Source organism: Drosophila gunungcola, unplaced genomic scaffold (assembly GCF_025200985.1).
Source record: "Drosophila gunungcola strain Sukarami unplaced genomic scaffold, Dgunungcola_SK_2 000001F, whole genome shotgun sequence".
In the NCBI taxonomy this organism is placed as follows: Eukaryota; Metazoa; Arthropoda; class Insecta; order Diptera; family Drosophilidae; genus Drosophila; species Drosophila gunungcola.
Genome location: NW_026453197.1, coordinates 10,262,497 through 10,287,172, shown reverse-complemented (window position 1 = coordinate 10,287,172; position 24,676 = coordinate 10,262,497). Strand labels below are relative to the sequence as shown.

At 38.5% G+C, this 24,676-nt stretch overlaps 3 protein-coding genes and 1 long non-coding RNA gene across 5 annotated transcripts; 2 read left to right on the top strand and 2 right to left on the bottom strand.

The window, feature by feature from the left end:
- Positions 1–8,216: 8,216 nt before the first annotated feature.
- On the bottom strand, positions 8,217–18,622 carry LOC128262237 (synaptotagmin-5). Of its 2 annotated transcripts, none has more exons than XM_052996380.1 (6): positions 18,201–18,622; positions 11,708–11,915; positions 10,794–11,190; positions 10,494–10,728; positions 9,909–10,406; positions 8,217–8,933 (listed from the first exon to the last, which is right to left on the bottom strand). In XM_052996380.1, exons 2-6 carry the CDS (start codon positions 11,893–11,895, stop codon positions 8,755–8,757), a joined length of 1,497 nt encoding a protein of 498 aa, XP_052852340.1. In that variant the 5' UTR covers positions 11,896–11,915; positions 18,201–18,622; the 3' UTR covers positions 8,217–8,754. The 2 variants fall into 2 exon arrangements, with proteins under 2 accessions (XP_052852340.1, XP_052852339.1); XM_052996379.1 differs by having other exon boundaries at positions 10,794–11,193; positions 18,201–18,618.
- LOC128262243 (uncharacterized) lies at positions 9,183–9,838 on the top strand. The gene is made up of 3 exons (XR_008268329.1): positions 9,183–9,302; positions 9,374–9,547; positions 9,607–9,838. It is a non-coding gene; the product is annotated as an uncharacterized LOC128262243 (long non-coding RNA).
- Positions 18,623–21,005: 2,383 nt separating the features above from the next.
- LOC128262241 (cytochrome b5) lies at positions 21,006–21,869 on the top strand. The gene has a single exon (XM_052996389.1). It carries the CDS (start codon positions 21,211–21,213, stop codon positions 21,622–21,624), a length of 414 nt encoding a protein of 137 aa, XP_052852349.1. The 5' UTR covers positions 21,006–21,210; the 3' UTR covers positions 21,625–21,869.
- Positions 21,870–22,260: 391 nt separating this feature from the next.
- Positions 22,261–24,118, bottom strand: LOC128262239 (class E basic helix-loop-helix protein 22). The gene is made up of 3 exons (XM_052996387.1): positions 23,811–24,118; positions 22,531–23,133; positions 22,261–22,440 (listed from the first exon to the last, which is right to left on the bottom strand). The coding sequence occupies exons 2-3, from the start codon at positions 23,100–23,102 to the stop codon at positions 22,314–22,316; spliced, it is 699 nt and encodes a 232-aa protein (XP_052852347.1). The 5' UTR covers positions 23,103–23,133; positions 23,811–24,118; the 3' UTR covers positions 22,261–22,313.
- Between the last annotated feature and the right edge of the window lie 558 nt (positions 24,119–24,676).

The following is a 24,676-nucleotide window of genomic DNA, read 5'->3' as shown; positions in this document are numbered from 1 at the left end:
ACATTTCGGTGACAATGCCGAGGGAAAATGCGTAGCGACAGGTGCGGCAGTTGGCTAAATTTCGATAAGGAAGGGGCAGTCTGGTGGTAATACGCAGGTGGGCGGAAGGATTTGTGGGAGATTGCATAACTTTGACATTGGCCTAGGTGTAAACTAAAGCTAAGTGGGGAGTTAAAGTATATCAATTGATTTGTAAGCTAGCAAGCTATAAAGTAGAGGCAAAAAAACTTTGCACCCGTTGTTAAACAGTTTAAAACTTCGTTTATAGTTAAAAAAAATAATTTTAAAAGTACATTCTTCAGTTTTTATGAATTTCACACAGTATTAAGCCCTTCAAATTCACTGACTTTAAGATTTTAAAATTGTAAGAAATAAGTAATCAAAAAAACACAAATCGTTATAAAATAAAACCTCAACCATTTAAAATTAAATTTCAGATCCGTTTGGGCATCATTGAAATTCTTAATCCATAGCTTCTTTTAAAATTATACTTCAATCCAGTTTGGCAAACTTAATTACGAATCTAAAACGCTTGACAAACTTTTAAGCCAAGTTTAGTTCGATATGAATTTACACTTCATTACACAGCCATGGCTGATTCTTGTGCTGGCAGAGCTCAAGACTGAAGTGCCTGGTTCGCAAAATGGGAAAATCTATTGAGCAATTGAGTGCTTTTCCTGGCTGAGAAAACTTATCGCCTGCCAGGGTGTCAGGAACACCGCTGTCCGCATTATACCCACCGCTCCTTGATCTCCATTGAGTGATGTCTGCGTGTCACACTTTTGCCCAAAGTGCAATTACCTATTTGTGTCACGTGCAATTTCGAAGGAGTGCCGATTTGGAGGGCGAGTGGTGGGGCGAGGGGCGTGGCCCGGCAGCCCGTTCATGGGTATGCACATAAATAGTGAGTGCATCAAAGTCAGGGCGGTATTGCATGGCTGCTACTGATTAGGGTACTGAAGCAGTTTGGCTGCGATTCGAGGCGGGTTCTACCACGGTAACAGGAACAGCAGGAGCAATTGCAACTGCAGCAGCAGCAGCAACAGCAGCAGCAACAGCAGCAGCACAGCACAGCACAGCAACAACACCCCACAGCAACGACCAACATAAGCTGCAGTGCCATTGTCAAAACATCAGGCTGGAGTCACGCAAGTACACTAAAAATAACGAAAAAAATCTATATTTTTCTTAAATAAAAAATTTTCTTGCTTTTTCAATTGTAAAATTATACAAATACAAATTTTTAACAAATTATGATTTGTAAGCTTATCTCTACAAAAATTAAAGAAGATTTCAAACATTTTGCTTTTTACTTTTGGTTCTCATTTTGTTTCTTAGCTATAAAATTGAATGAAAGGTAAAGCATATTAATATATAAGAAATGAGAATTAAACAACACAAAAACATTAAATAGCTTCTAGAAATATGTATGTTGTGTTCATATTAATCGGCTTGTAGGCACTTAATGACGGACTTATTTTTTGCAGTGCATCAGTAGGCAACCAGTTTTGTCACTTTCCCTTACTTCTCCTTTGGTCGCAATGACGTGCCAATTGTTCGGCCACCAAATGCCAGTCCTTCTGACTCCTTCCTCTGCTTCTTCAATGTCCCCTGTCAGCAGCAGCTCCTTTCGCCCCTCTTTCACCACCCCTTTCGTCCGATTCGTGGCTTAAATCACGTTAAGATTTCCAGCGCCACGACTTGGCATGTTTGCTCTCCCTGCCCATCCACATCCACATTGCATCTGCAAAATGCAAACATCTCTCTGACTACAAATGTTCTTTGGCCACCCCCTCAATCTCGGTCTCCCACTTCGCCGCCCCTTTTCACTTTTGAGGGGCGTGTCGTCAGGCGAGTGTGACAATGATTTCAGATTCTGCTCCATATGTCGGATTGTTATGGCAAGCCAAGGCAGTATAAACAGAACAACAACATGGGCGTGGGAAGAAGTCATAGATAATTACGACTCCGTATTAAACAAGATATATTTTAAGATTTATTTTGTGAGTTGAGATTGAGATCTAGGCTTGGCAATGTTCGGCAAATTTAAAAAATTTGGTCAGGCCTTAAATTTAAAACATGCATTTTTTGAAAAGTGAGCCCAAAGAAAACCTCATTGGTTTGTTTAACTAGGTTTTGGTAAAATACATGGGGAAGTATTTTAATTTTAGTTTTAGTATATTGGTTTTTCATACCCGATCTGTATTTTGCTTTATGTTTTCTTGTTAAAGATTTTCTGACTGATCTAGTGCCATTTTGTGGAATATTACATATGCAAAGCCATCACATCCGCTTAAATCCTATTGCGTCACTCACGTAATTCCCTAGTTGGTCCTCCATACAACTGTGTACATCCTGCCAAGGGCAATTTTCGGGTCTGTTATAGCCACACGATTCCCGCCATAAACCACTCGAAACTCCAATATCTGAACTAGAACAGTGCAGCCTGCAAGCTGAATTGAAAACGTGCGGCCCTTTTATAATAGCCAGATTTCCATTCGGGCCCACGACAATAATATTTACGGCTTTTCGCCTAAATTCCAATTAAAATTGGATGGCTTTAAGTGCCCGCCCCGACTTTCTAGCGCGACTTATTTTTACCATAGTGTCCAGGCTCGTCAGTGGTCACAAATAAAAGAGCGGAAAACAATATTCCAGCGATTTGTGCGCATCTAAAAAATGGGTAGGCCACCTTCGCATGTGTTGGCCACTGCCGAGCAATTAGAGTTCTACAGCGGCTGACCGCTGGAAATACCAAAAAAAATGTACATCAGGAAATGGCGTAGGGCAAGAGGTGGAAAAAAGGAGGAAAACAGCATGAATGAAAGGAAAAATGCACAGCAAAGTAGAAAATCGCACAATCAAAACGAAACTGCTGACCAGCATCGATCTCTGACGACGACGACGAATCGGAATCGGAATCGAAATAGGAATGGGTTTGGATATGGATGCACTGCAAAAAACACAAAGTCAAAAACTAGTTGTCAGAAAAAAACTACTTACTTGAAATTAACCACTTTATTTTTTTAGATTTTTTGAAGCTAATAGAATATTTAAAATACTAAAAATATTTTTAGTTCGAAAGACTTTACAATAAAGACGTTCCTATTATTCAAAGCATATTTTAAGACATCTTTAATACATTTTTAAAGCCCTGCTGATTTTGGTAGCACTCATTATATTGTTTGGGTTAAAAAACAATAAAATCTTAAACAAAATATATTACAAACGGTAGGCATTTGTTTGTCACTGTGCATAGGAATGGCACACGATTCGAGAACGCTGTGGGCCATTAAAGTGTGCATGTTGTCGCCATCGGGAGAATCAAAGCGGGGTCTTTGAAAAGAAGGAGGAAAAGAAGGAGCCATTGGGCCAAACCCGCAGCCGCAGAGTAACCGACATGGTAAAAATTCATGTTTGCCAATGTGTCCTTCCACCAGTTCGATCTGACTGCGAGTGTGTGTGTGTGTGTGGGCTGTCCTTCTAACTTGTGGTGCGTTGTCCTATTTACGTTGTCGTACTTCATGCATTTCAATCAACAAACACAACACAATTTAAATATGCTGATTGGGTGGCTGAAATTTCGGTTGGTCATCAGGCTCGCCAGGGACATTGTTTTAGCCCCGTTCGCTGGGTTTGGAGGCCATCTTTAATTGGCTTTGACCATCGCCTTTTTGTTGCACTATTCCCCTCGTTTCGGTGGTAGCCATAAATTTTGTTTATTGATGAGCTGCATCGCACAACCACATGTGACATTGCTTAGCTAAAAATAATTTAATTAATTTTTGTTTACGCTATATTGTTTAAACTTGCGTGCACACTGTTGACATGCGAAATGGCTTTTTTATAATTGGTTTATTTCGCTACGATGGCCCGGTTATTTCCCCTTTGGTTTGCGGGAAATTGATGCTTGAAATGGGGGCTAAAAATATAATTATGCTCTTGGTAAAAGCATAGAGGTCGTGTTTACTGAATTCTCAGCTTGAAAGACGAAGTAGTGTTCCATAAATTAAATCGGTAATTAAAGCTTACGGAGCTAAATACATTTAAAATAAAATTACTAAACACAAATAATAATTTATACGTTAAAACGTTTTTTGTATCCCTTGATTTGGGTCATAAATAACCCATTCAACAAGCTCTCCATTTCAATCAGCCTGAGACAAAGAGAAGACTTATTTAAAGTAATCACATGAAATCCATAAAATCCGAATTTGTTGAACTTTTTTCCCGCTGGTAAGGGAGAATGATCCGAATATACACCTCTGATTTCCCCCGGCAATTGCCCAAAGGGGTTGGTTGCTGGTGGAAAACTCAGCGAAGGCGTCGCCAAGCTAATCTGCTCGCTGTCAAAAGTCATTGAAACAATTCGAAATGACAACAAATTTGGAAGTCGCACAGAGATACAAAGCAAACACCTACACATATATGGAGAGAAGAAAATCTGCCGGGGGGCAGGATTGGGATTGGGAATGGAAAAACTTGGGGCGAACTAGAAGCGAAAACTGCTGACAGTTGCATAAACAATAAAGACAGCCCCCCAAAAAGCGAACTCAGCCAGCGAAACGAGCCAACGAATGCGGTCAACATCAAAAGAAAGGACTGAAAGCAAAAAAAAAGGGATGGGGTGGAAAGGCGGAAGAAAGGGGCTGTCGAAAAGAAAGCGAAACGAAACTAGAACTATTACTGCCACTGCAACTCACACATGCAACGTGTGGCAAGTGTGGCAGCAGCTTCCATAACATCCACCCACCTATTTCCACCCGTCCACTCCCCTCATCTCCATGATGGCTAGAACAACAATGTGACATTTTTTCCGCTTTGACGACAATTTCCCTCGCGGCACAAACGGCAGCAACAGCAGCTAGTGCAACACCATTGCCATCGTCACTGCCGAAACTAAAGCTATATACCAATGGCAACTTAACGATACAACGGGAGTGGAGGATACAAAAGGCCAGAAAGAGCGCCGAAAATTCAAGTACTCTAGGACTAGTCATCGTGCTTATAGCAAACATTTCCAGCGATTGATTCGAAGGTTTTCTTATAATTATTATTTGTAAAGAATTTATGAAAGAAATTAAATTTCATACAAATATTGTTCTGAGAAGCCGTCGAAGGCATTAATTCCAATAGTTATATTGATAGTAAAATAAATCACAGGCCAACTTACGTATTTTAAGCATGATTATCCAGAAGATTGTTTGAAACATTGAAGACATAATAAATTTATTTAATTCTTAAGCGATGTTCAAATATTTATATTTTTACAAAAAACAAGAAGTTTTGTCGATTTATGATATATATTAGCTTCTTATAGTAATATCTCTATTAAAAATTTCCCAAGTCTCTCAAAAAAAATTTCTTTCATTAAAATTGTTAATAAAAGTGGTATACATAACTTTTTATATTCGACAGCTAATGCTTAAGCATTAAAAATTTCAATACATAAAAAAATAAACTAATTAGCTATAATAATTTGAAGCTAACCTTTTGAGAGTTGCACACTCATTTTATATTTAAAACACCTCTTAAGCAAAGCTAAAATACCCCTCTCGAAGGGCACGGCAACGGAAAGTCCAGAGATATAGAGGATGTGTATCCACATCCACGCGCAATGTCGCCAGGCACGAAGGATGTGCACGGAGCACTGGCACGGAGCACAGGACTCGCTGTCCTCTTCATTCCATCGCTGCCGCTCGCCTTTGCCTGTGGATCACAAAAGCACGAAATTGATTGTGTAAATAAGAAAACGAAAATGTCGTTAGTTTACGTTTTCCGCTGACAAGCTTCTGAAACTGGCCAGGACTCAGGATGCAGGACTCTGAAAAGGGGCAAACGGACTGGGAATGCAGTAGCAAATAAAAGCGAGATGATGCACAGACCAAATGGCGTTGAGATAGACAAAGAGTGCGACGAAATTAAAAATGGAATTCACTCGTTAGTCGCATTTCCAGTTTATTGCCAACTGACTTTGATGCGAGGCATTATCGGTGAAAAATTGATAGCTTCCGCTCCAAAGGAATCCCTGCGATTGCAAACGAATGGAGTTTAAAATTGCAAAAAAGCACTTTTGCCCAAGCAGCGACAATTGGCAGACAGAGAGTCCATCAATAAGTCAAAAATGTACATAATCCGAAATGCATTGTAAAGCGAATATTTTATGAGCACAGTATTTGATCTTATGAAGCTGAGAGGGTTGCATATTTTTTTGACTGGTTGGCAAATGGACACGTCACAGGCAATATAAAATTACTTCGACTTTCTAATGATACACTGTTTATTAAATATACCAATGCAAGTTTGAATCATTCATTCCAATGACAATGTTTTTGTCCTTTTAAAATTTAAGCATACAAAAAAGAATCAAAATATTTGGACCACCGCAAGCAATGAAATTCTCCTCAGTATCTCCTTTTATTCTTAAAAGCTTATCAACGACTGACCATCGACCTTGGCCACAACTTAAAAGAGCAATATAATTGGTTGAAGAAACTTTATAGAAAAGCTGAATAGTGGAGGAAACAAATGTAACTTTAACAGAGCGGTGGGTGCGAAAAGGACCGGACCCAAAGGAAACGGCTAGCAAATAATTTAACTATCTTTGCGGTGTTTTCTGATAGTTCAGACGACTATCTGTGAATCCATTTTGAACCGGCTATCGGTTTCTTCGCTTTGCATTCGCCTTCCTGGGTCACTCCGTAATGTGGTCGTGGACCTTGTTGGAATTCAATAAGAATGTTTCCGGTGCCGTTTAGCAGAGCTCCTGTTTTCACTGAAAACAAATGTGGCGAAATGACATGCAATTCCTAAATGGCCAAAAATAAACAAAAAAATATAAACAGGTATCTACATTTTACAATTGAGTGAAGATGTTTAAGGGACTTTTAAGTTAATAATATAATGTGTACTTGGGCTTAAATATCTCAAGCCTTGAGCTTGTAAAAACTTTAACTTATTTTTTGAAGTAAATTATTTTTTAAACTATTGCTGTACATTTTTTTTTGTGCAGCCAACTAACACACGTTCGATTCTCTTTTGAAGCCACCAATTCCTGGCACCAGTTCAAAGTTGCCTTTGCAGTTTTTTTTTACACCGACGCTGGCCTAACTTAGGCTACTTATGCCCCATTGCTGCCTCCAAATTGAATGAAAGCACATTTTGATTGAAAAGGAAATTTACGGTGAACTTATATAGACACAGTCAGGAACCGCAACAGTTCGCAGGACCTGGGGCATCTCCTGCACGGCTGCTTTAACAGCCAATGTAGCGTTGCCCGTCGCAGCTCCCGGCGGATTTATTAGTCAACATTGGAAAATTAGTTAACGGGTTTTCCCGAAAGTTTTTTTTTGCACGCCAACTTGTCCAACAAGTTCTTTTGGCCCACCAAAATATTTAAGGCTCAATGTTCGGTTTTGTTCAACGGAAAAAGGAAACCTCAAGCGTTTGAAGTTGATGGCCGAAATTAATTAGGTTAGGGGAAAGTTTGGAAATTAACCTTGAAGCAAGTGGATTTAAGTCAAATCTGCGGTTGAATACCAAAGCAAAACAAATTTAATTTCAAAGATCTAAGAACTTTATTTTATATAGATAATTAAGGGTAGTTTGCGATTTTGGATTACATAGTGCGTTTAAACTACTATAGACACAAGTTTCTTTAAATAGTCACTACATTAAATATAAGTATTATGCGTATAAGAATATTTTCATTTGGTTACGATTATTTCTGCTCTCCGTGAACTATATTTTCAACACATTTTAATATAGCGGGAAGTGAAACTAAAATTCTATGGATTTTTTGTGCCCTCTGTGCCCTGAAACCTTCGCCTAAAAATTATAAACTAAAAGTGTAAATCTTCGCTTGCATTTTGTATATATTAAAAATGGTAGTAATATATTTTTTTAATATATGTAGTTGGTAATTTGTATTTTAGGTACTTCTTGACATTCCTGACCCATAAAATGTATATTAAATATATATATTCTTTGATTAATTGATACCATACAAAGCACATTCATTGAGATATATTTTGTCTTGTTCGAAAGTACATAGTATGTGACTTGTTCAAATCTTTATCCTGCTTAAAACTTATCCCTGCAAGTTCCTTTATTCCAAAATGTTGTAACATTTTATATAAATGATATTAGTACAGCCGTGTTCACAATAAAAGTTTTAATTCCATGACTAAGAAAATAGATAATATTTAGTATTTTTTTATATTTAAAATAAATATAAATCATTTCTATTGCTCCTATTAATTTGAAAAAAAAGCTGTACCTGTTTCCTGATGTTCAATCCACTCGTTGAATCCTGAATTTTGTTTATTAATTAGTTTTTTTTAATAGAGTAAGGGTTTGCGATTGTTTAATGTTTCTTTTATTTCTGTAGACTGAAGCAAATTTAATGAAGCTACGAAAAGTTAACCGTCATAATACCAGTTTTAATGAGTTATGTCCAACATCTTATTTCCAATTTATTTCAAACTCGATGCTTATTGAGTACCGCACAACGCGTTATTTTTAACGTAACCGCTATGCCGATATGAAAATCTCAAAAACCACATAATGCAAAGAAATGTTAAGTGGTAAGATAAAAGGTTTGAACATTTGCTCCATCCATATTTAAACAAAAAATATGAAACGATGTGCTTTTTTCGTGCTTTAACCCTTACTCCAGACTTACTTTTACCCAAGACAACTACCGGTTCGGTCCTTACTTAGACACGAACCAAAAGCAGCCGGCAACTGCGGAAGCTAGTTCTTGTTGTTTGCGTTTTTGGCCGTGGTAGCTAAATTGTTTGCAGGTTCCTGGAGTGGAACCCATTGGGCCGTAGCATTTTTGGCGCGGAAAATTTCTTCAAAAAATATTTTCTCCTCAGTGCGAACTTCTGGTGAGTTTCCAATGAGAGTACGACCCAAAATTTCACTGGAACCTGCAAAATTTATATAAAACGATATGTTGCTTTATTTACCAACTGTAAAAATCAAAAAATAATAGAGTTTAGCTGTTCATAGGTTTAAAAAATGGTCTCAGAAAAAACAAAATACACTCAATTTTAGAAACGTTATGAATTACAAAATAATTATACATTTTTCGTTAGAGAGGGCATAAAAAACTTCACGAATATCAGAATTATTAACGTTGTTAGGTTCGCCTTAAATAGTATATAAACGAAATTAAAGGGCTCAGTTCTAAAAGTACGCGGTTGTCGTTTAGTTGGATATTACCATGAAATTCATAATTAATTCGATTATTGTCACATTGTGCTTACTAAGGCAAAGGATTTTTGGATATGATGAAGGTAAATAATACAATTTGCCTTTACTGTGATACTCAATGAACAAGTTTATTGTTATAATTTGTTCCAATAAGAGAGATGTGATGATGATCTCAACTCCTCTGAAAATGGTTGTGCCGATCAGCCCGAAGTCACGTATTCAAATTTTTATAATAGTTGCATCAAAGCCCAATTTTGCGAAGCCGATAGAAACCATAACTCAAAAAACAGATTTAGGACTTTTGCTGAATGCGATATGGCTTGCCTTGGTAAGATGCTGAAAAAAGAGCTGACTTTCAATACTTAAATTAACTATTATAATTAATAGGTCATCTGAAAAAATATTCACTTGATGCACCGCAAACTGAGGAACAGTATGTGGCAGCAGTTGAAAAATTTAGAACTGCATTTTATCCGGGATAAAACTATGAGCAAACATTACTATATAATTTAAATTGGAGCGCAGCCGACTTAAGAAGCCCTGAAGAATTGTGTTAAATTTCTCTAAGTGTTAGAATGGCAAGTAAATTTGTTTTTGAGTTGCTCATCAATGAAAGTTAAAGGAAACTAAGAGAGTTCTCTTCATGGCGATGGAATTTTTGGCACTAAACATATAATTTCGTTACTTACCCAGTAAGCCATCGTGGACCACTGTGAATTCTAGTACACAATTTTTCAGGGTCTCCTTGGCCACATCGAAAGCTAGGGCTTCGTTGTAAACGGGATTCAGGGTGCCCCTCTGAACGCCCGTCTTGCGTTTCTTCATTTTCTTGCCACCGGGACCCAGAAGAGTAACCTTCACATACGGGTCCGAAGAGTTGCGGGCATCGTCCACAATACGCAGATTTCGGGCCTTAATCAGGACCACCATCAAACGTTCGGCAGATGGCAAATAGGCCAGGGACACCATTATATCGCCCAGATCCACCTTCATATCTTGGGCCGAGGCAGAACTTAGTGGGGTCCAGAGCTTCAACTGTTCACTCAGATCCAAGTTGGCCAGGTGCAGTTTCGTTCCTCCAATGCAAACGTGCCGGGAATAGGCATCAAAGTCGTACAGTAAGATCTCCACTGTTCGTTTGTCAATTACTCCGGCAGTTACCTCAAATACAAACTGCTCGTCGAAAACTAAATTGGAAATAAATCGTTAATTTGAAACTGTGTTTTAACAGAATGTAAAAAATATAATTTAAAATACATTCAGTGAATTAGTACCTGGATTAAGGGTCCTTTTGTGAATGCGTGTCTGCCAAAAATTCTTTTTATCCGGCAACAATCGCACCTTGGCATAGGGGTCGGCAGTTCCACTGAATTGCCTAGGCTGCAGATTCTGAGCCTCCAGTAGTCTGACATTTAGCAAGCCACCAACAGGATCATAGCCAATGCTCACATGCAAGTTGCCGCGAACTTCATTGAGGGAAACGGGATTGATGGTCTTGGGCTGAGAGTGCTGCAAAATGGCATATATGTTATATAAAAAAGAATTTGTAAAACAAAGTAACACCCTTTACTTACACTTCGGTACAGGGTCATGTCGATTTTAGTGTGATCCAGTTTGGCATTCATGGAGGATACTCTAGGACGACTGGGGTGCATGGCCAGTACCACATGCTTATCGGATCTGGCGATGGGAACAGAAGTGGTTGAGCAGTAGGACAGGGTGTTGGACTTCAGGCTTCCGGTGGGCGAAGTTGGGGTGGGTGGTGCCGACTCTTCGGTGGTGTTCGACACCTGTTGCTGTGTGGCGGCCGTCGAGGTGACCGAGGCGGGTACCCAAAACGCAGGGTCATTGTCCTCGCTCTTCAGGGAGGTGGGGCTGAGGTTGCCGGCATTTCCGCTGCCGAATTTCCCACGCGGCACCTCGTTTATGCTGTCCACATTGTAGCCCACGGCACCGGCTACCAAGGCCTCCCTGCTAAAGTGAAACAAAAACAATTTAAGGCGTTATATACGGTTATTACCATCAGGGGTGCTTGAAAAAGTCGAACCAAAGTTGAAAGAAAATTTCAATTATCTTACACAGGTTTGCCATTTTCAAATTGTGATTGTGAACAGCAAAAAATCCTGGTTACATTTACAAATTGTTAATAAGGAGGTTCCAATTTTAAATAAATTCCAAAACTTATGTTGCATTCTTACTTTAAACAACGAATTTATAAATATAATTTTGTTATTGATATTTACTCTTTTTTATTTAATTTTTTTTTATTTAATTCAATACTGTTATATTTGTAAATTTTTAAATGGTTGTGGTAATAATATATTGCATGATTCTTCGTTTGCTGTTTAAAAACAGTTTTTGTTTAAAGAACAAACAATTTGTTAATTCAATACTCTTGTTAAAATTAATGATTTTCCGATTTTTGTTTTCATTTCTTTTAGATAAAAACCAAATATATATGGAAATTATAAATCATTGTGGGACCAACCTCTGCTGATCTTCATCTTTTTCGTTGGCCGACTCCAGAAGATTCTGTTCAAACCAGTTGAGACGATACCGTTTGGAGCAAGTGGTGTAGAGAGCTGCCCCAACGGCCGAAACCACTAGAAAGGATACCGAGGCATAGACGCCAATCTGGGCTAAGGAAATGTCCTCCTCACGTATGACAATGTCCATTTCTGAGGTTATGGGTCAATCTGTAAGAAAATAAGTGAGATCAATGGGTCAATGAGTGCAGCAAATTCTTCCACACAACACATAAGATGACAACGAGGGTCAATTACTCGCCGTGACTCCGCATCGACTACTTTCCACCCGGCTAATGACACCCAAACTAGCCATAAAACATTCATTAGCAAGTCAGGACCCTGGGACGTGTGTGCCTCATAAATAAATCAAAGCTCGGCACCCCACGTCCGACATTCATCTTCTCCGTTCGCTGGCTTTGTGGGTTATTAATTGAGCGGCTTAAGGTGGTCGTGGTTTTGTGGGTCACCGCAAAATCCTGACCGAAGGCACGTGCTGACAGTTCCCCACCAGCTTCCTGGGTCCACGATGTGGATAATGTGGATAAGGGGGCCGGGGGGTCTTGTCTTTGTTAGACCGTAGCCACACAAAATTGCCATAAAGGCGCCTCGGCCTCGGTTAGTTTGCAATTAGCCGAGCAAACTGCCAGGTGACCCTCATCCCAGGCACCCCCACAAAAACCTCAAAATTACACCAGCACTTAAAAGAAAAAACCATGGAAGGATGTCCGCATAAAATTGGTTTGATCACTGCCCAAAATTGTAGTGTCGTTTTTTTTCCCAAAAATGTGTTTTTTGCTTTAAATAAGAAAATAGTTTAAGATAACTAGATTAAAGTAATTTAAATTTTTTACTATTGGCCCACAAATTTGTTATAAACTTAATTTATTTATAAAAGTATCAAGTGAAGAATTTCTGTCAAGCAAATATATTATATTAAGTTTAAGAAAAAAAAGTAATGGCAGTTGTATCAAAACTTTATATATATACTTTAATAAGCTATGTAGTATCACAACATTATTCGAATTTCCTTTCTGATCAACGAAAAAATAATGACTTTGCGTACTAAACTTAATTGAAGTCCACAAAATGTAAATAATTAACGGACACCACTTTTTTTCTGTGCAATAAAAACGTAAAGAACGTAGAGAGCTGCCAACAAAATTAAGCGATGTCTGTTGAAAAAGCAAAAGTATATAACCGACTTGTTAATTAATTAGTATATTTATATTTGAAAGCCACCTTTAGATGAATCCTACGTTCCCTCATTTGCCTCAGACCCTCTCCCCACCCACTTGCACCCTTTTTTCTGGCCAATTTCAGCAAATTTACTTTTCGTTCATTATTTATTTACGGCTAACTTTTGTTTTGGGTCTACGCTTTCTTTTATGGCAATTGCATGAGGTGTGTATGCGGGTTCAATTCCCTGTTCTGGCTCCTCCTTTTTCGCGTTCCATGCAAATTCTTGGGGAAATGATTTATGTTCCCTTATGTGCAAAACAAGAGAGTTCAGAAAATGTTGGTCCTTCATGTGGCTGCTTGGAAAATTTATGAAATTAGTACTAATTTAAACTTTGACAGTTACGAAGATAAGCTGCTATCGCCGAAGAAAGATCCGTAAATTAAAGGAATAATTTGTGAAGCAGCACTTAAGCGCTTTATGTAGACATTTCCAGTGAAATCTATTTACCAGTCATTTGCCATTAATCCCCTGGGAAATATGGCAGAATGCCATCGAACTGATATCACCTTCCTTTTTTCCAGCCGCTGCGCCAACAAAGCGCGTTCCCCGCCCACGTATGTAAATCACACATAACCCAATCAATGTCAAATTGAGCAGATCCAACAGCCACGCCCCTCATCAACAGTCAGTCATTCAGTCATTCGAGGTGTCCTTTTGCGCATTAATGTGCCAACACTGATGTCCTGACACTCGCTGCCTCCACAAATGTTTTTATCGCGGCACATGTGGTTAGGTGGTTAAAATGATTTTATTACCCTTTCTTTATAAACTAGCCATACAATTTTTAGGTAAACTTGAAATACTATAAATAAAACTACCTACGACTGCGATGGAAAATAAATTAAAACCTTCTTTAAACCTTCCTAAGCACTACTTAACAAAAATGTATACATTTTTATATATTTGATTCTTTAAAATAATGCATCATTCATGCCACCATACTACAATTTATGTATTTCCGGAAAGAACACACTAATATATATTTTATTATGAAGTTTTATAAATAATGTTATGCAAAACAAGTCCTTCAAAATTGCTCTTAATAAATGAAGCCTAGTGAGTAAGCCAGTTTAACTTTAAACCCAGCCTGAAAGCTTATGTAAGCTGAGTGAAGGTATTTTAAAGAATCTGTTCCATGGCCTTTACTCAGTGTTCCCTTGTTGAGGCCAGGTATTTGCCCACATGCATCATTCGCACATGTGTGGGCCTCTGGGCATAGGGATTTATTGCTCCCGTCATAAATTTTAATACAAAAACCGCGCTCTAGCCCTTTGGCCCGACTGTGTGGTATTTGGTTGGCTTTGTAAATCATTTTGCGGCCTTTATCGAGCACATTTTCACTTTTCGGAATACCTAGATAAGGCCGCGGCACTACTTCCGCCTGTGGTTTTGTTTGCGTCGTAGCAAAGTCAAGGGCAGAAATGCGTCCCTCCAAGTCCCGTAATGTGTTGACAGAGCGACTAAAATTAAGTTTATCTAATCGATAAAATCAACCGCATGGTTCATTGCCTGCCTGGGAACACAGTGAGTGTGTGGGCCAGGCCGTTCCCGTGATTTCCCTAAGCTTCAGCTGGCGATTTCATCATCCTTGCTTAAAAAAATTAATAGATAAATTTGCCTTTCAACGGTCGCCTTTTGAATGGCGCAATCATGGCAAATGATGCTCATTAGTCTAACGAAGTGTTTTGTGACTCAAAAGACCAGTAGAATGGTCACAGTTGCCATTCCATTTGTTGTTCAAATTCCCGCCCTGCTGTTTTTTCCAGGGCATGTGGACAATTGCAGTTGTCAGCAAGCCAGAACACCCTATTATCCTGTTGCCAGGGCAGTTTTATAATGTACATTCAGCTTGACAGACAGATAATTGTAGGTAATTGTTAAAATATGTTCGCCACAAATATTTAAAACCAGAAAAAAATAACTATTTATATTTCAAGCCCTGAATGTGAGCAAGTTCATTTTGTACAGGTAAGTAACATTTTTCCTCAGGCATTTTTAAATGGCTTTCTTACTTTCGCAAACCGAATGGGTTTTGATTGAGCGGAAGTAAATTAACTCACAATAACCAGTTTTTTTTTTGCACTAAGACAGTTCCATTAAGCGAACATTTTACTCAGACTTCCGGAAGCATTTTGCCTCAATCCTTCCGGCTTTTGTTCGGCATATCCTGCCTTAGAGTATTGCAAAAGCATTGGCCAAAAGCTGGTTGCACACCTGTCCCTGACAGTAATTACATTACGACATCGGGTCCACGAGGATGCGCGTGTTGGCGTTGTCCTGAATTGTACTGGACAAAAGACTGACCTGAACATAAAAATTAAACCCACACCAAGTACACAGAGAAAAAGGTTTCCTTTGAGTAAATTTAAATTGTATATTTTATAGATATATATACAAAATCTACCTTATTGTCATGAACATTTTAAAGCAATTATTTGTACGCCTCCGAACTGAGCAATTAATTTGTAAAAGAAGCCACTAAGGTAAGGTATTGGTTTTCTTTAGAGTGTTTCTTCCATTTCTCTGTGCTTTTTTCATAAACACTGCCCAGTTGTGAAAGTAAACTTATGCAGGCTTTCTGGAATTTTTCATCTCGTGGCTTCCCGCACCTGCGCTGCACTTTAATTTTGCTTTACCAGTTTTATTCACATTCCCTCGAGCTACAAATGGATAACCTTCGGTGTGCATAAACAAGCAGCAAAAGAGAAGGTTTGCCAGCACACGCGGACCGAAGGGCACGATGGCCTCCAGGAGTCAGGGAGTCTGAGTTGACGGATGCGGAGGTCCTGGCCGTCAATAATCAGGCATCAGCACTTTGTATTACGCGCCGTAATGACACATTCGAGGCGCTAGTTTATCCACATCAGCAACATCATTATCATCATCAGCTACTGCCCCCCTTTTGAGTCTCCTTTATGTGTCTGTTTTTGTTATTCGAGTTGATTATCTCCCACCAATGGCTGCGCAAGTTGTTGTCCTCAATGTCAATGGGATCAGCGGGGCAAATTGGAGGCTGACCCCATCGCAGTCTTTGCTAATTAGCCATCAATGAATATTTATAACTTATGGCAGGGATACAGGGGATATACTATTAGAGGCTGAGTGCCGGCTGGGACCAATGAAGAGGGCGTAAATGGATTAATAAACTTAGCAAGATAAGGAAAAACTTGATATTAAAATGTTATCCCTTTGGAAAAGTTTCGATTACACAATTTATGAAAGAATTAGCTTTTATGAACTCGACATTTTCGGGTTTTGTTATTTTCCACTAACAGATAATATACAAATTTAAGTTCATCATAAGCTAACGCCAATGAGAAATCAACAAGTTTGTACACCTTGATTGAGAAATCCCTCTGTAAAAGCTTTTTAGCTTAGCAAATTATTTTTAATTTAATATTCGAAACTAAAACTACAATTTTAGCTATCACTTTTAAGTCAAAACTCTTTTGTAATATAAAAAAAAAATTTCAATCCTTTAACTCCCACTCGAAAACACTCAAAAGCCCGGAATATGCGATAAAAACGGAATAAAAGATCCCATTAAAATCAACAACCATATGTCAATTCGCCACAGGCCATTAAGCCATGGGACCCGACCAACGGGGCACAGAAAATATTGAAAATAAAAATAAAACATAAGAGAGAGACTGGAAAAGCAAGATAAACAGCAATTTAATAAAGTGACCCAAAGTTATGCGCCCCCAGTCTAAGGGCGCCGAGCATAAAAATAAACAATAAAACGCTCATTAAAACGCTGAAAATGCCCAAGAAGTAAACAACGCAAAATGTTTACATGCGAACACAGGAGGACCAAAAAAAAAAATAAAATGAAGGGAAAAACATGTCTTGGTGTGGGCTACGGAAATAATAAGTATGATATTAATACTTGTGTGCTTGGAACAAAAGGAAACCTGCTCGGCAACCGACAAAAAGGAATCCAGTGGTGGGCCACAGGCTAAAGAGCTGCCAATAACTCAACAAGTTAACAAACATGGCTGGCTGGGAGCTTCTTTATGGCCTCGTCAATGTTGCCATTGGCTGCTTTGGGCTGCTTTGGTCGACGTTTTTGCATTAAAAATGCATTAGTCTTTGGACACGTGATAAATATTCATGGCTCTCCGGCACCCAGAGATGTCTATAATAAATGCATTTCTTTAATGCAGCCTTTTGACTGACTGACACGCAATATTCCTGGCAAAATGTATGACCAAGGTCGCCGGAAAAGAGCTCGATTCGGCGCTACGGAATGGGGGTCGGGGTTCACGGCCGAATACGGGTGTTTCAAGGACATACTTGTTGTGTTTGAGTGGTTGGCAACGTTGCCGAGTCCTGGCTTCTCCACCAGGTTAAACAGCCTGCGGCTGAGAAATTCTGGTCGAAAATCTTACTGCCTTTTCAAAGGGAATACACCAAACTGGGCAAAGGATCCCACATATGTTGGAGTACATTTGCAAGCGCACTCGACTAATTAAATTAAACATCCTCTGCTTTCGGCGAATTTATCACAGCCACTGCACATAAGCGTTCCACGTGCCGTATACGCAATGCAATCAATTTAATCAGTAATCAGCTATTAACTTGCGAGGAAGGTGCCCAAAAAAAAAACGCGACAGCAAAAAGTTTTCGAAGAATTTAATATGATAATAAAATTATGTGACGTTACAGGTATATTGTTTATTTTTGTAGAAAAAATTCAATGGATTTGCGCATTCAAAAAAAAATAAAACAGCATTCAATTTATTGTCATTTTTTCAAGGCTAATTCTGAAAGTGTGCTGAACTTTAATTCTCTAAGAAGATTAGCCAAATTTTCTTTCGGAAAACATTTCCATAATTTTGTTTGCAAACTCCTATAAGAATGCCACATTCCCCTCTAATATAAATTTTCTCGAGAATCTTTCCACCTGGAAATTGAGCAGAACTTTACAATAGAAAGAAAATTCTCTGGCTTAACTTTTACAATAAAAGATTGCCAGCTAACAATTCGAGCTGACTCTAGAAAATCAATTCCCGTGCTCAACAAGTTCGAATTACATTGGCTCAACCAAAGCATTGTCCAATAAAAACTTCACTCAGACTTCAAAGCGGTATCACACATTAAATATTGAATGTCTCGTTTGACAAGCGTGCCTTAACTATTTTTCAATTTATAACATCAGATTTATATGCAAATCGAGTTTACATGAATCAAGCAGAGGTGTCAGTACTTACCCGTTGAATATTTGCGAATCGATGACACAAATCCAAACAAAAATTGTGCAAACAATTTGCTTATTCAAATTGCTGCATGCAATTTTCCGCAACAATATGTTTACGAAATCCTTTTGATGGTCCGACGTGGCGTATGCGCAATTTGCTCTACACAGAGCAACGCATATTGTGCGTGCTAACGAGTTTTCAAAACAATTTCCCTATTAGCGGGCTTTCATTTATTTTTAATTTAATAATCCCCTTGTGCACACTGGTCAATTATTTCAACAAATGTATCCAAGCAGAGAGAGATAACTGGAAGCGGTTGAATTTTTCCTGTTGGCTCACGCGCCTCAACAACTTGGCCGAAGCGTTGCTGAAACTCGACTGTGTTGTTGTTCACCAAAAATTACACACAGTTCCCCGATGTCATGTTCCATCACACTCACACTTTGGCACCCAAACACACAGATGGGATAATAGAAACACACAAATGCAAATGGAAAACTTCGAGGGCTCCTTCGAGTCCGTTAAAATTTCTTTTTGAAGAAATCATTTTTCTGAAGCTAATTAATTCGTTTGTTTACTGCTTTAGAGTTAAGTAATAACTCAGTATTTATTATGGAACGGCCTTTTTAGCCAAAAATATACATGCTACTAACGGAAGGAAAAGCATTTTAACACAAAAGCTCCTTAACGAGCAACAGCTGGCTCATTTTTGGAAAAAGCCCGCGAAATCCCAAGCGGTTTATTATTTAAAACTTTGCCGAAAAGCTTCTGTTTGTATTTAGCTTTTCAGGATGTCAGTTAGTTTTGAGTTGCCACTTGTTTTATTTTCGTTTTAATTTTTTTAAATATAGGCATACAATATTTTCTATCTCCTGTTTTTAATGTTGACCTTCGAATTTAAACAAAACCGCTTTCTACTGATTTATATTACAATTAAAAAAATTACTTGCCTAAAAAAATCATTATATTTATAGAAGATCAAAATGAATTGCGCTTTTTTGGACTTGGTTTATTTATATTGAACAATACAAATTTAGATTGCGGGTATTAAAATCTGATCTTTTCTGATCTGAAAGGTCACCAAAAAATCAAAATAATATTCACTTCTTTTATTTGTATTATATGCGATCAAGATGAATTGCACTTTCAAGCGCATTCAATATACATATTTAAATTGAGTTGGTTTATTTCTATTGCGAAAACAAATTTAGATTGCGGGAAATATATTAAAGAACGCGTGGTATTCTCTTGATTGCCTTGGACTGTGGGATATTCTTGAAAATGAATTTACAAATAGGAGAAAAACAATACATTTTCCCAACTTTCAACAAAAGCCAAAACCAATGAGGTTTCACATTTCTTCTTCTTAAGCTTACTAATCAAAATATTTCCGACCGTGGACTTGACAATGCTTTTGAAGGTAAAGACTCGTACTTTTCTGGCTTATCTCGAAAACTTTTGCAAAATTCCGGCCCGAAATGATTAAACTCAACTTTGATCTCCACATCTACACATTTTTAGACTATTTTGATAACACTACTCTCATACAAATTTTATAGTCATAAAACAATTGGCCTTTTTCGCACAAATTGACGCATGTTCTATTCAAAGGCAATATGACAATGATAACCCAATATTGCGGCTTCAGATTGTGCTCAAATTCTTTTTTAAAGCTTAGTTATTCTTAGGCTTTTGTAAATGCTCTAAAGATATTTGATATAGGTTGAACCCCAAAGTCAAAGTCAAGTGGCTTAGGTAATCAGCACGTAATACTTTTGATTACGCTTGTTTTAGCTTTTCCTGCGGTTTTTTTATTGTAGTTAAACGTGATGATGCTGATCTTAACACTGAGCTGCTAGCATATTAAATTACCAAACGATGTAAAAACCGCACATCAAACTTGAACTCAATTGAAAATAATAAATGTTCAATAACAATGAAATGTGACGTCTTTTATGCGCACATAATAATATTTTCTTCTATCTGTTTGTTGTTTAAATTATTTAATTGCGTTCTGTCTGGCGCCGTTTTAAATTGGAAATTAAGTATTAATCCTAATTTCATCAGCCCTTTGATTTCATAAGTACGATTGATTAAACATACTCACGTATTATTAAAAAAGAAACTTCTGATAGCTCAAATAGTTCAAAAGCGTGGCATCGTTTTAAAAATCAGTATAAATTCAAGTTCAAAGTTGTAATTAGCGATAATATTGAATTCATTATCTCTGTTCCCATTAGCCGCCTTCGAGAATTTAGAACAAAAGTCAGAGGCGTGACACAATTGACACAATTTTTGGCGAACTTAAAACGCATTTAAATATTAAAAGAAAATAATCGCAGGCTATTAACCCAATACGTGTTTTGATTGCCTTAATGGCTTGCGATCAAACGGTTCGAATAAACGTAAACGTAATTGATGCACGTTTGACTTGTGCCAATAAATCAATTGTAATGCTGATAAGCTCTTTCAAAATTCGCCTTTTAAATAATTGTTGCTCCATAAATAATATAAGTAAGCAAGTAATTAGCTCACAGATCATCAGTTTGTAAAGAGAATTCTATTACTTATGCTCATCTGCCCAAGCATATTGGGAATTTGAGTCATACGCGTGCGAGTGCCCATAAAATTATTATTACCCAATCTCCCGATCTCAGTGCAATGCCTAGCCCTCCCATGAATATGGGTGCAAACAAGTTTGCCTATATAATTCCATTTATATATTTGTATATAAAACCGATCTGTGGGAGCTTCGCTTCTCTGCACCCGAAGTCTTTTCACCGTGGTTTCGGCCCCACCGATCAATTCACGTGTTGTCATTTATAAAACGATTACAGTCGAAGGCATGAATAACACTCGAGTGCCGGTGGCTGCACAAGAAACACACACAAGAGCTGAGAAAAACTGGAACTGAAACCGATCAAGCGAAACACAACTCGACTCCAGACTGTCTGAAGTGATCGTGCGACATTACAAATCGTTATATCAAATATTCGTAAAAGTGAAAGTAATTACATACAAAATGTCATCGGCGTTGACCAATCTTCTGCAATCGCTGAGGATTGTGCCCTTGGGCCATGGCAAATCCAGTAACCAAGTGGTGGTTGTATCGAACGCAAGGGAACGCTTGAAGGTGGAAGATCTGCCGGAAATTGCGCTGGAGGAGGTGGCCCAGCACGACAGTTTTGACGATTGCTGGGTGGTGATCTACGACAGAGTCTACGACGTCACCCACTTTCTGAGAGACCATCCTGGCGGCGATGATGTCATTATGGATCACGCAGGACGGGATGCCACCATCGCCTTCCACGGAACTGGACACTCTGGCGATGCCATCGAGCTGATGAAGGACTTCCTTATTGGTCAACTTCCCATCAGGCAGCATATATTTCGAGCTGGCAAAAACAAGGTCCTGTCCCTGGGCATACCGGAATAGTGTCAGCCGATCCCGCAACGATCACCTTCGCCGCCGTCCTCCACGTTCTTATGTCTATATGTGTTTTTAGAGTATTCATCGATTTTGTGTATAGTTTTAATCAGCTTATTTTCGCATTCCGCAAAACGGCTTTTGCTTAATCATCAAAAACCATTCAGCAAACTATGTATATTTATATGATGTTGTATATTTTTGTCAAGACTTGAAACGGATCTGAGATTAAATTATTTTAATTGTGACTGAGACTTTTTAGTATTTCACATTCGCTGGTTGGATGTTTAGGGTATGGATGTTTGTAACATATAAGGGGTTTCTTATTTATGCTCATTAAACTTTCTATCTTATAAAAATAGAAATAGCATTATATCTGACTTAGTCCAGTTCATTCTGCTGCTCAACATCTATAGCTCCAAAATACTCTCTACTTCAATAATACTTTATTTGGTAATGTTCATCTTACACATAGTGGTTGACATTATGTAAATGCACAAATAAGAAATGCTTATGACAAAAATAAATATCACTTAACAGATTTTCACTTGGCTGCTCTGACAAAGAGGCTCTCGTTATCAACCTCCGTTCGTCTGACTAGTACACAAATATTTGGCCTTTTTCCAATTGACTTAAGAATATTGCTTCTTAATTGCTTATCAGGAGGACCATTGTTTAAAGGTGGTTCCGACTTTTATTTAACTGCTGCTGGAGGGCGGTTCGTTGTGAGGTCCTTGGAGAAGGGCCTGCAATTTGGCAGCCGCTGGGAAGGCACCCAAATCCAAGGGTGCGGCACCCGTGGTGCTTTGTATATAGGCCAGTAATCTAAATTATAAAGGAATTTGTTTAATAACATATAAAATATAATATATAATATAATGTCATTGGAGGCAGGCAAACTCCTTCCTCTATTACCTTCTTAATTCCTCAAGAGCATTCTGCTGCATAAGAATATAGTTTTTGGCCAGCAGCAAGGTGGCTATTTTCGATAGTTTCCGCACAGAGGGTGAGTGGGCATAGGGAATCACACTCCTCAGCTCGTCCAGGGCATCGTTCAAATCGTGCATCCTTCGGCGCTCCCGCGCGTTTATGTTCAGCCTTACAGTCTTGCCCTGGCGATTTTTCTGCTTTCCACCATTGGAGCCACTACCTCCGGCTGAACCACTGGAAACAGCCACCGTGGTAGTGCCACCACTAATGGCAATGGCTGCGATGGCGGCTGCAGTGGGACTCAGCGGTTTCTCCGGGGCACTGGGTCCTGGCTTGTTCTCATCCGTTGGTGGCTGCTGGGGCATGCCCAGGCCCTGGGCATAGAAACCCCCCAGACCCACCGATCCCAGTGGGGTTCGACGGCCGGGGACGCTTTGCGGTGGACTGGCGGTGGGGGCGGGATGCTGGCCACCCAGCATATTGGCGGTGGGGGGTATCGGCATGTGGCCATGGTTGGGTAGACCGGGAAAACCAAAGGCCAGGTTAGAGGGATCCATTTCTATTTATTTTTCCGTGTCTTTTCCAGCTCTGCAAAAAAAAATGTTGAAGGGATGTGTAATCTTGTAGGGTAGTCCTTGCGCCTCAAAATGGCTTTGTTCAGGGTTGCAAAGAGAAATTATACAAATGGGGGTGGAAACTGTCAGCTGTTTGGTAGCGCCATCTGGCGGAATTTGGCTAAAAGATAAGCTTCCCAAAGCTACTCCTAGGTGGAGCCTTTATATGTTTGGCGTCTATTTAATAAAATCTTTTGATACTACGTTTAATCACTGAGCTTAATATTTAAATAAGTCAAACAACAAAATATAATAATATATATAAAATATATAATATTTATAAAACTATATAAACAATTATTATTAAAAAAAAATATTTCTTATTTTTTCATCAAGTTTTATATAGCTGGCGCTTTAAAATATTAGAGGATAGTTAAACGGGGTTGTTGTTGTTTAAATTCAAACCGGCTTTCTTCACAGTTTTCAAGTGTCAAGTACTAAACTATGCAATTTTATTTCGAACTTTTTGCTTATAATAAACCATTTTCTTTTGCTAAATCGTTTTTCAAGTATGCAAAATCACCGCAGTAATTTATTTTACTTGCTGTTAATTAATGGAACACTTTAAGGATTATTTATTTAAATTAACCGCAAATCACAAGTCCGGCAAAAGAAATTGGGGATTTAAACATTTTAAAAAATCGCACGCACCACAAACCAGGAAAAAAATTAAATGCGGCTGCTGTGTCAGAGGATTCAGATCCTGAATCGCAATCGGATTCGGATTCGATGTGCGAGTGTGAGGTGCCCGGCAACAACAGAGACGACCGCGATTTTGTGGTGGGTTATAGTAGTCGGATAACGATTTTCCGATTTTTCTTCTCTCGCTCTCTCGCTCTCACTCTCTCTGTCCCATTCGCCCCGTCTTGCTCTCACTCTCTGACTGCCGCGTCGATTATAAACTTTTTGCCATCGACGCCACCGTCGCCGTTTGGTGTTAATCTCTTTCTGCAGAAGGAACATTATGAAGCACTATATAAAATGTGGGTCGGGTGTTGACGCCGGTGGTTGACGTTTAGTGGTTGTGCTTCGCATAATGCAGCATCCACACTAACACCAAAACTCACAAAGCTGTATGAGTCACAGTCGCTGCACTCACAAAAACAATTATTAGCTTCAATACTATTAAATCTAGCCGCGAAGCTAAATACCATGCCCAAATAATTCAGGATATAAAGGATTAAAAAGAAATATTTTAATTTATCTGAAATACTTGGTAATAAACTAGCCTTCTAAAAAAAAATTTTCAATTAATTAAGCTTTTTTTAACTTTTTTTATCTCGTATGTTTTGTTTTTATTTTAATTTTGAGCTTTTAAGAAATGTATTTATATATCAAATATTTTTTGACTTTGGGATAATAACACAATTTTTATTCATACCCATCCTTTGATCGTCTTGATTTAATTTATCAAATGATAGACACCCTTTTCTCCAGGTGTAAGAAGTTTTTAATGCCTTTGCCCTGGTTGTCCGAAAATTCATTTCTCTTGTTGTTCAGGATTTTTATCGTTTCGG